Below are 16607 nucleotides of genomic sequence, written 5' to 3'. Positions count from 1 at the left end.
TTACAGAATACAGCATGTGCTGCTCTGATAAAGAAAGCAACACTGCTGACAGCTTTTAGTTAGAGAAAAAATGCTCTCTACAGTCTTCTGAGCTGTCACCTCCTCAAATATATTGTACACTAATCAGCCAGCAAAGCATGACCCACGGCTGGTATATGTGCCCAGGACACATCTGCAGTAATGCTAATACTAGGTGTCACTGAGCTGTCAACATGGTCTTCAGGAAATCACAGCAGCTGTATTATTTGATTTGAACAGATCTGAGAGAACAAGATTTTAACAGCTCAGTCTATCAAAATCAACATGATAAGTACTTCACGGCAAGCAGCGGGGCTTTATCCCCTACCAGCCTGCCTGAGCAGCACGGGAGGCTCAACACAGTCATCACCACATTGAACAGTGATCCAGGAAAATACAGTAACTTCCCTAAAGATAACAGCTCCCTGATGTCAACTATTTCTAGTCTCAAAATCCTGCATTTTTTAAATGCTTTGGTGAATCAAAATAGATCATCCAACCCCTCTGAAGAACAGGACTTTATTTATTTCCATGTGAGCAAAAACTTTTAGAAAAAACACAGTACTTCCACATATAATATATGCTTGCAAAAATTAAACATTTAAGATGTCCATTATTTGTTATGTACTAACTAGATTTTACTTCAGTAATGTAGGACTTCTGAAACAAGAAATAACAGTCAATGTTAGGGTGAATACATATCAGTATGTGTGTTGTAGGAAAATGAGAGAAAGGGGGAAAGAAATGGCTATAAATTTTCTTTTTCATTGGTTAACTTGTGAAATTGTTTATATATAATACTGTTTATTTATAATAATAATACTGTTTGCATAAAAGCTGCCCATCTGTTTATATATAATAATAATATTGTTTGCATAGAAGCTGCCCATCTTCCCAACAGAGATATCTTACTTAGAAGTAGTTGCTCCTCCAATGAGCAAAGGAATCTTTATTGCCAATCTCTCCATTTCCTTGGCGACAAAAATCATCTCATCCAAAGATGGGGTGATGAGACCAGACAGGCCAATTATATCTATTGCAAATTTACAAAAACACACATGCACAAAACTTTTAGCCAGTCCATTCTAGAAAGACACAGAAATTACTACAGAAAAGCTTATTTCATACATCAGATAGCTTCATGCATCAGATAGAAAATAATGAGATGAAAAGCAGGATAGTCACTAGTCTAAAAGGGATGTTTGACCCAATTAAAAAGTGAAAGCTTTCCAAGAATGATAGCAATTCCAAATCCCCAGGTTAAGATATTTCTCATCTTCACAGCTGCTGAACACCTACTGCTCTAGTTTCAGCAATAAATAAACAACACTTTTGATTAGCAAGCTCCAAGTCTCAGAAGTTCAGCACTGAAGAGGAAAATAATTGTAAGTTCTGCTTTTAGAAACAGCAAGTGCTTTCAAACTTCACCATGTTTCACACCATTGATCTTTTCCAAGATGCAGTAGACTATTCCAAAGCAACTGCAAGTTGCATCAGGAAGTTCATTATTAGAACAATTCCTTCCTGATTTCACACTCACTGATCTGGCAAGCCAAACGCCAAGTTCTTTTACTGATTTAAGACTCAAAAAAAAGTTAGACCTTTTCAAGGCTCCATTTATCCATCTGTAAAAGAAATACTACGCCATCTCTCTCAGAGGCATCTGTCTGAAACGTTCCTCAGGCTAAGTTTCACAGAAGTGCCAAATGCTAAATAATTAACATGGTTAAAGCAGAAGTTCTGATTTCTCTGAAGATAATTTGATCAAATCATAGACAGTACAGGAATGCAATAAGCAGCAATAAAAAAATGTGATTTAAAAATCAAACAATTCAGAAGTACTAATGAAGTCTCTCTATACCTGCTTTGTTCTCAACAGCAGCTTTTAATATCTTGTCACATGGAGTCATGACTCCTAAATCAATAACTCTGTGGAAAAAAGGAGATGACACAAGATCCTTTAATTAGCAAAACAAATTTCTTTTACAGGGCAAATACATTCCTCTTGCTATAAACAACTGACCTAAAAATTGAAATTAAGATTGAGATTTTTGTTTGCTTCTCTTAAAACTATTTGGGAAATGGGAAACTAATGGGGAATTTTTATATAGGAAATACCTCTGGGTCTGGTAAAATTTTCAGTAAGCGTTCCAGAAGGCATAACAGTTATGAAAATTCAAGTGTAAGAGGAGCTTTTTCTTTAAAATAAATTTTTGTGGTTGTACTAAGTCTGGCTGAGATTAGTTAATTTTCTTCACAGCAGCTGGTATGGTGCTGTGTTTTAGATCTGTGGCCAAAACAATTCTGCAAATTAAAGTTTAACTATTGATGAGCAATGCTTTCACAGAATCAAGGCCTCTTCTGTTTCTTACTCTAGCCCCCCAAGAAACAGACTGTGAGTAGACACAACTAGGAAGATGACCCAAACTAACCAAAGAAATATTCCATCAGCAATAAAAAGGGAGAGTAAGTGGCATAGCAGGGGTTAGCCATATTTTGCTCAGGAACTGGCTAGGCACCTAGTCTGTCCATAGGAGGTGATAAGGGGATTGCCTTTGCATCACTTGTTTTTTCTTTCCTTCTCTCTTCTTCCACTTCGCCTTCAGTTATTACTTTTCTCCACCCATCATTTTTCTTGCTTTCTTTCTCCACCCACAATTTTTCTTGCTTTCTTTCTTCCTTTTCTCTTTTCCCATCTCACTGAGATTGGCTGGGTGGAAGTGAATGAATGGCTATGTGATGCTGAGCCACCTACCAGGCTACCCACAGCAGTAGCATTTCTGAAGGCATCTGGATAATACAAAAATGTTCTGTGAACATCGTATTGTCACTGTCCTATTTGCTGTAAAAATCCCTTCTCCAGGATTTCTTCTCAGAGAGAAATGAAAACAATAATTATCTGTTTGCTTCTCCCTGTTGTACTGCTTTAGATTGTGGTCTGGAAATTGTTTACTAACAGGTGTATGTTTGATTGGTTTCATGTGAATTGTTTTTACTTAATGACCAATCACCATCAGCTGTGTTGGACTCTGAGGAGTCAGTCATGAGTTTTTCATTATCATTCTTGTTAAGCCTTCTGTCTGTATCCTTTCTCTATTCTTTAGTATAGTTTTGGTATAACATTCTTTTATATAATATAAGTACATAAAATAATAAATTAACCTTCTAAAAACATGGAGTCAAATTCACTCATCTCTCACCTCATCCTGGGAACCCCTGCAAATACCACATTATATCTTACATCAGGAATATAAGATGATTCACACCAAGCTTGTTTGCCTTATTAAAGCATACATTTTATGAAACAGGACACTGAACTTCCCTTTTTAGCATTTTATTCCTATTAACCCAAGCAATTGCCGAGGTTTTTATTTCTTCAAGTCAACCACCCCAGCCTGCAGATTTCACTCAGCCTCACTCATATTCATGGTGACAGAGAACACTATGGCTTTCTTTCAGTAAGTCTAAATAAAGCTCAAGAAGGCCTGAATTCAATCAACAGAATTTCAAGAGGAAATTCAATGGAATATATTGCATATATACAGCACTGCTACTGACTTCAACACTTTGTCTTACTGTTCATTCCTTTAGTTTAGTTTTGACTTTGGGTTGTCATTTGCTCTGGAAAAAGCCAAAATTATCCCTTTATTTCAAAACACAGAGTTCCAAAACCAATTCAGCTTTGCACAATGTCTGACAGACCCTTGAACACTAATGGAAACATGACCATTCATTCCAACACTGTTGCCAAGCCTTCTGCACGTACACAGGCCATGAAAGATCTGACTTTTCTTGAAGTTCTAACTTTTGAAGTTTAGAAACAGAATGAGAATCTCATCTCTTATTTAAGAAAACATACCTCAGCAAGTTTTTTTCATAGTTAACAACGTGAAAAACACACTACAAGATTCATTTGAATCTTACAAGACTATTTTTTCCCAACACAAGCCATATATAGTATTGTCTACTGCAACTGTCATATCTGATTTCTTCAGACATTATAAAAACATCACAGTTATTATATTTAACTTATATAAAACAAACACAAAAATTGATGTTCTCATCTATATTCCAATTGATGATAAACTGCAGAATCACCTCAGATGTCAATTTATTAGGAAAAACTGTATTCAAGGAGGATGCAATATTCCCTCTTGCCTCCCCATTTAGTAATAGCTGCTGTGATCTGTGTTCCCAATCACAGCCTGAGGAACAGAGGACAATTCCCAAGAGATGCCCAGTTCTGTTATCACCACAGCTGCAGCTACAGAGAGGTACTGACCCTCCTACAGTTGTGGTCTCAGCTACCTGAAGTCTCTTTACCTGAAGTTGTTGCAGCCCAGAACAACTCCCACAATGTTCTTGCCGATATCATGTACATCTCCCTTCACAGTTGCCAAAACTATTGTACCCTGGTAAGGATCCTGGAAGTTGAAGCAGCAAGAGTTAAATTACTCAGAAGCCTTGGCATGTTTGAACACATCCTTCAACACTGCAATTCTAATCCGTGACTCAGACTTCTATTATAGTACTGCAAAGTGTAGTACAGATAATACAGTAAGTATTAAAAACCATCTTAAAAGATCCAGGTAATAGAAACTTGTACATGAATTATTCTTTTAAAATGCATGGATGTTATTCAAAAATCTGTGCTTGAAAAAACAAAACAGCACATAAAACCACTTCAGATCTGGATAGCATTTTTTGCAGTGCAATAACTGAACTCCTAAGGTACTTCTGCTCCAAATACACACCTTGCCAATAAAGAGATTAAATATTTAGAACAGAAGGGTATGAATACTTATAATTACATGTCTGTTTGTGCATCAAGATCAATCTTTTGATGCAATGCTGAGAAAAACAGGATATTAGCAAACTTAGAAGAGAAATTAGAGCAATTAGAAAAAGCAGAAGAGGCTCATTTTTATGCAACACAAATAACAATGGAGTTTTCAGTGCAGTGATCAGGCCACTTCAGACTACCCAAGCTGAACAAACAGGCTGAAGAAGGATCAGCCTGAAGAAAGGAGGCTGTTCTGTCACAAGCAGGTCCTAGGCTAGATGGCATTCAGCCTGACAAAGGGTGCTGCCAGCAGCACAACAGTGGAACTTCCCACAGCAGTTCTCCACTGGGACACAGGACTTGGCAATACCTTTTTAGTTGTATAATCACTGCCGTCATTTGGAACAGCTCCAGGCTATAACAGTACTATGTCTGAGCTGCTGCAGCATCAGATGCCAGTAAGCAACTACATAAATTGCACAGAACTTAAATAAAGTGGAAATCTGAGCATATTGTATGTGAAACTACAAAATATTTTTCCAGACAGTATCTCATCTCCTTCGCAAGTGGCAGAACTGGATGACTGAACCTTTCTATGAAGCATGTTGTAATTCTGGACACATAGAGCAGCTCTCTATTTCATGAACCTACATTGCTTTTGTAGTTGCAATATTATGGGTTAAAAAAATCTTGATATATTACCAAGAGTGACATTAGTATTTTCCTGTGGTTCTAACACATTTGTTGAATAAAATCCCTGGATTTCCACCAGTGTTGCTGTTTACTAAAATCTAGTATCTCCCCAGTGCTTCTGTTTTACACAAGTCCAGAGAACAGAGGAAGCAAAATGAAGGTATGTAAGTCAGCCACCTCAGTAAATCAACAGAAAATTTTGCAGCTGAAATATACTGCTGGGGAATCGGGTAAGAGATTAATCAAGGACTAGGAGAAGAACAAAACATGCTGGCTCACATTAGGTATCACACCTAATCATACCTAATAATTACTGATGATTTCATTAGTGATTGATACAAAAGAAAAAAAAATTGGATTTGCACATAAAAAGGAAAATCTTAGCCGGATAGCAAACAACATGGGCAACAGCACATACCACTTTAAATAAACCCTATTTAAGGCACACTTATTTCAACTGTCTTAAGCAAGGAGGTCCTCAAGTTCTGGGCATACATCCAACAGGCCTTTATTTTTTTTCATCTTTGATAGAGATCCACAGCCACAGCTATTTATCCTCAAATGTAACTATCAACGCTTTGCATTTCCTGGCAGTCTTTGACTAAAACTGTCCTGGAGGGTACAGTGGCCTGGGTAACATCAGACAGATCAGTTAGCAGAGTCTGCAAATCTTTTTCCTTCAAGCCAATGTACTTTGGGAAGAGATGCAGCTGTTTTATCTCTTTCATTGAGTCTCTATATAGTGGCATGTCTTTTTAAGAGGAAGGAACTACATCCCTTGTCCAACAGAAGGTAGAGAAGGCAGGATGACAGAAGCCTTGCCTTTTTCTCCTGCTCTCCTCAGCCACACAGAGCATCTAACTCACTCTCTTAGAGTGTTTTCTGTTTTTTTAGAATGTCTCCAATTCCACTTCACTTCTTTCCAGCCAGAGAATTAAGTGCCAGAGGGTTCACAGAAGATCCTAATCCACTGCTCATGGAATCAATGGGGTAGCAATTTTATCAACTTCAAAACAGAGGGTGTGAAATACCAGCACTATTGTCTGAATTAAAAGAGAACAGCATGAGCTGGAGAGAGATGATGAAGTGAAAGGTGATTTGTGACAGCCAGACAACTGAATAACTTGAGATATAGGAGAAAAGACACCTTCATATCTGGAAAGAGCATGGGAGAAGAGACAAGGCATTTTCCTTCTTTCATGAAGATCAGTCAGATTTAATCATCAGGCTATTTTTCTTTCCAAATTATTTGCTGTATTTGTTACTTTTGTGCTGGACAATCACACAACAGATGCACAGCAAATAGACTATAAGAAGACTTCAAGCAAAAAATTAGGAACAATTAAAAATTTTAAAGAAGAATTAGAGAGTTCGCCCAGGGCAAAAGTATTAGAAGCAAGCAGCAAAATCTGACATAAAGTTAGAATAAATAACATCAAAATTAAATGCCTGTAAAAAGACAAGAAATTAGTAATGTTGGCATAAAGGGAAGGGCCTACAAAGGCTCACTGGCATATTTCAGGAGTCTCTGTGAGCTTAGGCACGCACCAAGCAGAGCTCCACAAAATCATGAATTTCAAACCTAATTCAAATTTTTACTGAGATTGTCAGTCTCCATGTGACTGCATCAACTCTGCAGCGTAATAAATACAAATAGCAACAAATAATTCTTATATTTGTCATAGCACTCTATGAAAGAACTACAGCACAAAAGATTGTATCTTGCCTCTTCTTCTGTGCTGCCTTGCTTGGCTCTCCTTTCCTCTCTTTCTTTTTCCATATAGGGAATAAGGTGGCCAACTGCTTTCTTCATAACTCGAGCTGACTTTATCACCTGCACAGGTAAAGGTGGGGGCAGAATAAACAATAAAGATAAGGTATAGGAATAAACTCAGTTTTCTTTTAGTTTTCTTATTCAGGCAATAAATGAAACTTCATTTGCAGCCCCAGGTGGCAGTTTTCAGATCACTCTGTGGCTGCAGGCTGCTGGCCTCACTGGGCTAAGGCTCTTCACAAAACATTTCTTCCATAGTGCAGCTTCCCAGACCAATCACAACACAACCAAAAGCTACAGATAGGCCCAGACTCAGAAGATGCTAAACACAGCAAATTTTATTTGGGCTTTTTCTCTCTTGCACTTTTTCATGGGCTAAGACTTAAAACTGCCTTTCAAATAAAGCAAAAACACTCAGGAAGAACAGAAACAAACAAAATCATACACAAAGAAAGTCGAGTTTCAAAGTAAAGTAAGAAAATGGCTTCTTCTCAGCAGTACCTGAATTTTTGCAATTGCTACATTTTACAATACTAGTTTTTGCAAAGTAGGAAAATATATGACATTATTTTTTCATTACCTGAGGCAGAAACATCTTTCCAGCACCAAAAAGATCACCAACAATTTTCATGCCATTCATCAAAGGCCCTTCAATTACATTTAGAGGTCTAGGATATTTTTCCTGATTTAATCTTGCTTCTTCTGTATCTGCAATGACATACTTCTCAATGCCCTGAGAGGGGAAAAAAAAAAGAAAAGAGAGAAGCTTTTATCTTGCAAGAAATACAACTTTTATTTAGTTGCCTTCTCCTCAGAAAAACTGCACAATGAAAGTTCAAATAGATACTGTAGATACTGACAGTCTTTAAAAATACCTCAAATGTGTATTGAAAAGAGACTTTCTTAGGAACCAAAACACTGCAAGTCTTAGGCAGATAAAGTTAGTCACAGCATTTCCCCGGTAGTAACAGATTTGTTCATTTTTCTTAACTGTGTCATCAGAAAAACCCAACACTCAAAGGCTGCTTCCTCAGCCCAGGTGCCACTCAGTGCAGTACTACTGAAGGACCAAAACCAGCCCTAGGAAGTAAAAGGAATGTGTTCCAAAGCAAAAGCAGTATGTTCCTACCAACACTAGCGGAATAAAACATTAAGGGTCAAAGACTTCAACTTCTGAAGCTTAAAGACACACCTCTAGGATAAGTTCTCTCTAGTTTTCTCTGTTATTTGAAATTAAATAGATCAGTTGCCTTTATTATTCATTGTTAATTAACAGCTTGTGAAAAAATGGTAGCTGAAGAACTTTTAAAGGCAAATACGTCCCTTAAGGTCTGAGCTGAGCTCATGGCTCTGAGCTCTCATGGCTAGGACATCAGATTACCTTGATGAGAGCATATTCCAGCCTTTCCTCCACAGAGCCTTTACGCCACACATCAGTCTGTACAACTTTTTTTCCTCCTTGGGCATGATTCTGAAAAGAAAAGACATCCATAGGAGCTTGCATGCATAAGAGGTACAATTATGACCTTCACATTCAGAAAACCAAGGATATTTCCAAGTAGTGACTCATAAACTAATTTTAGACTATGCAAAAGGTTTATATACATGCAAATCATGTTGCAAACACCTGTGATGTAATACATGCACCCAGGGTGTCTACATCCCAATAGGTATACACCTCAATGAAAATTTAAACAAAATATTTAAAAAAAAAAGAGAGAGCAGTTTGACAAATTTTGTGCTCATAAAAATGATGACATGACTAATCCTAAGGGATTTACTTCTGGGAACATATTTTAAATTGATTCCTGGCCCACACATTACATTTAATTTTAAAATTCTAATTAATTTGGCACTAATTCAGTTTCTGCTGGAATAGGTTATGTTATTCCATATCACAGACATGTTTTCAATCAGTTCAGCCTACAAAACTACTATTTGTCACACACATAGACTGCCCCAAGCTACCACATATCCTCACTGTCTCACACTCATACTCCCCTTGGCTATGAACAGAGGCCAAAAGGGCTTCACAGTGCAAGAAAGTTCACAAGCACCCACTCCAGGAAGACTCATGGAAGAGCACCTTATCCAACACACTTCAGGCAAGTAACTTCTTTTCCTTACTCAGTTATGAGACATAATCTGACATCTCTCAGGCCTTATGAACTTCCTATGCTTTTGAGTACTCATCAGCAAGTTTTTAAAGATAAAGCTATGGAAACAAGATCTCACTCATGGGAACAGAAAACAGAACAGCTCTCATTCATGTTTATACAAATATTATCTAACTTCACAACTTCTTGTTTCACAATCTTATTCTCCTCATATGTCTAGATTGTAAAAGGGAATGAAGGAAGGAATAAAATGCTGCCTGGAGACAACACAGACTTACATTAATTCTTAGTTATATCGAAAACCTGACTGGACATGTCCCTGAGTAACCTGATCTTGGCTGGCCCCTGATTTGAGATGGAGGCTTGTAGTAGATGATCTCCAGAAGTCTCTATCCACCTCAGGAATCACCTCATGTGATTCACTGAAATGATACCAAGTGCTCTTCTACTTCTGGCCAGAAAGTTTAACAAGGGAACCACTCCAGCCTAAAAGTAATCCATGACACCATAAGGTGGACACGCAGGAGCAAAAGTGTTCAAGAATGTCTGCAGTTACATACATCATAGAAAATGGTTTTTAATCTCAAACTTCAAATGAAGACTGATTCCCTAAATCTGCAAGGGTAAAGTTCCTCTTCTTTGCCACTAGACTATTTCACTCCCTCAGTAAAACTACCACCACTAATAAAAGCAGATTTTCCAACAATGGCTTCCCAAACTTACACACCTAGGACTCAACACCCACTTTTATTTCTGCGTTTAAGGCTCCATTTAAATTCACATTCAGCCTTCTGCAGAAACACTTGCTCAAGTAATCCCTTTCTAACTCTCCCTTTATTTTTCTTCCTCTTTAGGCAATCTTGAATACACCAATGGTGCAACTCAGCTTAAACAGACAAGATCACTCCCAGGTGAATTGCATGGACACCAAGAACACCATCTGAAATATCCTAAGCACAAGGGATAAAGAGAGTCCTCCTGTAGCAGTTTTTAACATGTTGCCACTGTTACTATAAAGCATGCAACACCAAAGGACAAAATACAAACCAAGTAAAGCTCTGCACAGAAACACTGCCTCCAGGAGCTATAAAACAGACATGCAAGTCTTCTTGTTCATTCAAATCTAACAGCCACCCAACCCAGAGAGATTTTTGCTGTATCTCCCATTCAGAACAGAATTTCACCAGTTACCTTACAGACAATTGTAATCTTTGTCCTTTATCACCATCATCACTAAAACATCTCAAAAACACTAAATACCTGATCCTCAATCTTGACACATTACATGAACTGGAAGTCTACGTAGAGCCACAAATCACAAGCAACTATTTCACTTTTTTTATATACTCCGAGCAAACCATTACCACCAGAGAGAGGGGTTTACTCTTAATCTCCCACAGTGCACTTGTCATTTAAGTTTGAGCACCCAGATCAGCTTGCTTATGAGTTGGCCTTTTTTCTGGTTTTTGTTGGTTTGTCAGCATTTTTTGGGGGGGAAAGTCTGGTTGGGATTTTTGCTTCTTATTTTTTGAGGGCTTGGTTTTTTCTGTAGAGAATGTCTATGCAGCTAGGTCTCCTGAAGCATATGAAGAGCTCTGGCACGGCCTCTTCCACAGCATGAAACTGGAGAGGTTTGATCTATCACAGATTACTCATTTTATTCTGTGTTAATAACTGAACCACTTGCAGTATCATCAGGAAATTTTTACACCCACAGTTATATTGACACATGCAGTTTATAGGCTGTTTTACCTGCAGGAAGGTGGTAAGGCTCAGGTGCTAAGCTAACTACTGTTCAAAGCTTAAAACTGGAAGTTACCTGAGCATAATGTAAAAGTTTCTCTGTCGCATCAGGATCTTTGTTCCAGATTAGATTCTCACACAGCTGGAGCAATTCCTTGTGGATATCATCATACACAGGCAGATTCCCAGCATTCACAATTCCCATGTCCATGCCATACTGGAAAAAAACATAGAGAATCCTCCAGAAAGGCTGTCAGACACAGCACTGCACATCTGCCAAGTGCAAACATATGGAAGCCAAAAGCACATCATACCTTAATGGCGTGGTAAAGGAACACTCCGTGCATTGCTTCTCGAATGGCATCCATTCCTCGAAAGGAGAAGGACAAGTTGGAAAGACCTCCACTTATCCTGGCTCCTGGCAGTGTTTCCTATAGGAATTGCACAGAAATTTTTAGAGAAGTGCTTTCCAAAAAGGAAATGTAAGTAAAACATTCAGTTCATAAAACAACTGGCCCCTGAGCTCAGTGCATAGGCTATGTACCCTTTCTCTTTTCCCTGTTCCAGATCCTTCTAGTTACTCAAATTCATAAAGATCAATTCAGATCTTCAGGAAAATTTGCAAATAAAGGAAAGATCCAGCAGCTACTGTGGTTTCCATTGTCACAGGTGCTATTCTGAACACATCAGCTCTCCCACTGCAGCATTCCATATTTGCTCCATGCAAACCTACTTTTGGCTCTTCCTGTCCCCACGCCTCTGGAAACAGGAGCAGCCAGTCTGCCCGCTTGCACATCTCAGGAGCAGGCTGCAGCTGAGCAGCCAAACTCAAGGGTGCAGCTCTACTTCCAGGAGCCCTGTGGTGACAAAGCACCTGTGGGGTGTCACCCCCAGACAGCTACAGGCAGAGCATCTCCACATCTATCAGGGTGTCTTGTGAAACACAACAGTGCGGTTTCCTCGGCTGCACGCAGGTGACGTTCCTTACTGCTGTACTTCTTGACACATATTTTGGCTACATAAAAAGTCAGGCTGCCAAACAAATGCCTTCCATGGAAAAAGGAATTTTACTGAAAAAAAGCACTTTTTGCACACCTTTAAAGAGGTCCTTCTAGCTTGCACATAAATGTGATCATTACCTCATCTAATTAAGGCAGTATATTTACAGTACAGCAAATGGATTGAAATATATTTATAGAACTATCTGAAGTTGTTCTGCTGGAAATACAGCAATATTGGGGAATGTCTGGACTTCAGAAGAGTAGTCCTGCTCACTAGGCTAAAATGTGTAACATTTCTCAGCAGTGTTTTGTTGTTGTTGTCTGAAGGGGGGTGCAGTGTTTTTTCTGTTTTATGGGGGTTTAGGGTTTTAAGTCATCTCAGCAATATACTTCAACTTAAAATAACGTTACAACTCACTTTTATGGTTTTAGTAGCATTGATAAAATTTATGGCATAAAGGTTATGTTCTTCCATTCCAGTTCCTATGGTCAAAATATTAGGGTCAAATATTATATCATTTGGATTGAAGTGCACTTTTTCCACAAGGAGATGATAAGCTCTGGAACAGACTGCAATCTTGGTTTCTGTTTCCGTTGCCTAGTGAAGAAAAAGAATTCTGACATGAAACTTATAGACCACACAAAAAATAAACTCTCCAGAAATCATTTACAGCTCCAGTGACTCAAGACAGAATGTGAACATCACAAATATTGGAAAAGGATTATACATAAGAATATAATATTTAAAATATCACCACCCCTATACCTGGAGTTTTCATTCAGCATATAAAAAGCAATCCCACTACCCAATTTTTCATCATCCTATGCAAAGCTTAATATGTGATTTTCAACATAACTAAATTAATTCACAAAGATTTCACTCTCATGAGAGACAGCTTCTGAACTAAAAATATCTTTTGTGAAGGAACAGTTCAGCATGTCTGAATAGCAAGAGACTCTCTTGAACTAACAGAGGTCCACTTAGATCAGTACATGGATTCTTCAAACATTTGAGCAGCGTAAGAAATACTTACAAATCAGGGTCAAAACTAAGGTCATAACTGCTAAGGTTATACAGAACATCTCTAAATCAACTGTGTCAAGGAAACAAAGCAACTTTGTTTTGAAAAAGAGGAAGAAAGTCTTACACTTCAGAAGAAAAACACCTCTCCTTTAAAGTGACACTCACCTGCCCCACTTCATCAAAAGCCATAACAACCACAGCTGCTCCATACAATTTAATTTTCCTCGCTTTCTCCAGAAAGTCTTCCTCACCTTCCTTTAGACTGATGCTGTTTACAATGCATTTCCCTTGGCAACATTTCAAACCTGCTTCAATCACTGAAAAATTTGAGGAATCTATGCATAATGGCACCTGTAAATAATAGATAAGTAAGCCAGGAGAATACACAGGAGTTAGGAATTACAGTTCTATGTGTTGTTTGTCCATTTGGACATAAAAATGCACACAACATTAATCAGCATTTAGGAATAAATGTTTCCACATTATATTCAGAGATTCATGTTGTTTTAAATGCAAAACTCAGAGCAAATTTATTTCAAGAGCTTCCATGGCAGCTCCATCATATATCATATAGAGATCTCTACTTCTCCCTGTAATATCTTGTGTTTCTGATTTAGATACTCATTTTTAGAGAAAGCACATTGCAGAACTATTTTTTTAAAGCTATTCTATATCCATAGCAACTTTAAGGTTTGTGGAAAGCAATACCATTATGCACTGCTAACATATACATTATGGCTTATAACTGCTCCAGAATGAACCTGCATTCAGCTTTTCTAGCCAGTGAAAAGGACTGGCATATATTTATGTGAAAACAGACAGAAAAGCCTCTGTTTCACCCAAAGGCTTTCCCTATTACAGTGTCACTTCCTCTCGGGGGACAAATACACCTGCCTAAGCACATAAACTGGTTTTTAAATGAAATGGTATCAACATCTCCTGCATGCAATTTACAAGTCAGTAACATGTTCATTATTGTGACTCAATTACAACCTTGGCAATATCAGGTTCCGATGAAATCAAGTTACAAAATCTGGTCATTGCAGTGGGGCCGTCCAACATCCCATCATCCATATTTATGTCAAGAATCTGGGCCCCCATCTCAACTTGCAATTTGGCTACACTCAGAGCTTCCTAAAGAAGAAAGTCAAAAACCAAAACAACATTAAGAAGAAAAAAATCCTAGTTACTCTCAGGATAACATTTCATTTCTCCAAACTGCATGCAGTCAAAAATTTAAAGATTTGTAAGACATCCTATAAGAAAATAAGGAAATGGTCTGTAATGTACACCAATACAGAAAAGTTGCTGATACAGAAAACCTATAATTAATTTGTTTACAGAACATGACATCAGAGACCTGATGTGCTGGTAGCATCACCAACTGTAGAAAGTTGGTCATAGGCTTAATTTCATAGTTTAAGATATGCATGGCAACAAGGACTTGTGTCTGCACAAGATGACAGGAAAATACAGTCTCTGTGATGGTATGAAATAAGGGCCTTGCATTACAAGCTCTGGTGTTTTGTAACAGGATACTTAATTTTTAAAGGCTTTTCAACATTTTTGCAAGCTGCAGAATAATCACAAATGCTAAGAAAGAAAACTAAAGCTTTTCCCCAGCCTAGATAAATATCTGAACACCCATGTCTGTTCACTTTCTCTCTTCTGTCATTCTGCAGAGTCCCTAACAATCTGTATTTAAAGGTCTCTTCGTTTAATAAGCCTAACGTGGTTCATGACTTCTACGAGCCTAAGAGTCAGACTTCAAAAACACCAACTAAGGCTTTCATTCTGATTCGATGTAACATCAGACTATACTCTGGGAAAGAGACTTAACTCAAGAAAAGTCACTCTGCTATTTGTTTCAATGTTACAGCATCAATTCACACCAGTAAAGAATGAGTCTTCCAGCCTCTTCATTTCTGCCCTGCAGTAGTTTCAAGAAAGCCATTACCCTCTAAGCATCTTTTTCTGTACCAATGCTCACGTAGGATGCTGGAGTCAGAGATCAAAGTAGGCACCAATTAGATGTAATCATAATGCTGAGTCCAACTGGGGAAGTGAGGAAGGGGAGAAAGAGTGAGAGCTGCACAGTGCCACAATCTATCCCAAGTCAGATGTTCCTCATAACTTGAAAGAGCAGATTACACCCACCTTCTTTCTCCTCTTCTCTGTAAACCAACCCCCTACATGCAGCACAGACCAAGACATTTTCTAAACCATTACCAGCTGTATAATTAAATTAAAAATTAAAAGTGTCCTGTAACACTTGTCAAAAAAAAAATAGAAGTCCTTGTAAAGCCCTTCTCACAGTTACTAGTAGCTGGCAGAAAAACAAGAACAGTGAAAAAATAAACCCTCCACATTTTCTTACTCTTGTAACTGGTGTAGAATAGTGCTTTGTGCCAGCAAAACAAACAGTAATAGTGTAATGGAGCAATAGAAAATCAGAGCATCAGCTATAAAGATTATTTTTTATATGAGATTATTGTTAATAGGTATACTTCATAGTTGCCTGCCATGATGAGTTTAGCAAACTTCCGTGATCCTGCAACATTGCAGCGTTCACCAATATTAACAAAGTTGGTGTATGGCCCAATCCTGAACGGCTCCAGACCTTAAAGAGATATTTTTGAACATATTTGTTAAAACAGAAAACAAAAAACTGCATAAGAAAGACAAAATCTCTTTTCTGAACTGTAAAATAAAGGTCTCTCTCTCATAATGCCTTCTCAGTACATCAGTGCTCTAATGAGTAACTAGCAAAGCAATGCAATGAAACAGCTGCCAATAAATAAACCAAATCTTTCTGTTCTTACTCAATGACAGTCAATAATTTACCTGACCCACAAAAAATAACAACCAACTTTTCCAACACAGAAGTTAAGCTATGATTCTTTGAACATCTGCATGTATGTCCTCTCAACTTTCAACTATTTTACCTCGTGCATGACACCCTGAGAGAAGCAACAGCCCACTGAATTGACTGACCAACAAGGGCAGCTCATAACCACATACCCTAGTTCAGAGAAACAAGGCCAGTTGGGCCCTTGGGTAGCAGGCAATGCAGAGGCAAACAAACTCTTCAGCAGAACCAAATAAGCTAAAGCATGACATCACAGGCCAACCATGATATATTTTATTTATGCTAAACTGATTTGACCTGAGGTTAAAATGCCAGACTGAAAAGATGGTACTGTTTTATTCAGGTACATGGCTCAAAGGCTTAAAAGAATGCCTAAAGTGTAGAACATACAGATCTAGACTTTATTAAAACAAAACGTGTTCTAGACCTGGATGTATTGCTGGAACACAGTCCCACAGTCCCAGTATGACTGAATCAGCCTCTGAGGTGAGACAGGACAGCCCTCACCCAGTTGGTGTACAAGGCTCTCATCCCAGCTCTGCCCATAACTGTAGCCAAATTACCTGGTCTCCCTGTGTTTGACCC

The 16607-nt window shown here is 38.2% G+C and overlaps 1 protein-coding gene across 7 annotated transcripts in view; it reads right to left on the bottom strand.

Annotated features, from left to right (window-relative positions):
- MTR (5-methyltetrahydrofolate-homocysteine methyltransferase) overlaps positions 1-16607 on the bottom strand; it is a 50787-nt gene that overhangs the window by 13247 nt on the left and 20933 nt on the right. For 6 of the 7 annotated variants that reach the window (XM_014267441.3, XM_014267442.3, XM_074537515.1 and 3 more), the window contains 12 exons: positions 15661-15773; positions 14147-14287; positions 13319-13504; positions 12548-12727; positions 11443-11559; positions 11205-11345; positions 8650-8739; positions 7849-8001; positions 7221-7328; positions 4342-4442; positions 1880-1947; positions 931-1051 (listed from right to left, as the gene is read on the bottom strand). In XM_014267441.3, the coding sequence (XP_014122916.2) occupies positions 931-1051; positions 1880-1947; positions 4342-4442; positions 7221-7328; positions 7849-8001; positions 8650-8739; positions 11205-11345; positions 11443-11559; positions 12548-12727; positions 13319-13504; positions 14147-14287; positions 15661-15773 (1519 nt within the window). The other variant, XM_026793816.2, reaches the window with a different exon arrangement.

The sequence above is a fragment of the Zonotrichia albicollis genome, chromosome 3 (assembly GCF_047830755.1).
Source record: "Zonotrichia albicollis isolate bZonAlb1 chromosome 3, bZonAlb1.hap1, whole genome shotgun sequence".
Lineage (NCBI taxonomy): Eukaryota > Metazoa > Chordata > Aves > Passeriformes > Passerellidae > Zonotrichia > Zonotrichia albicollis.
Note: the sequence above shows the minus strand (reverse complement) of the source record. Positions and strands in the feature narration are given on the sequence as shown.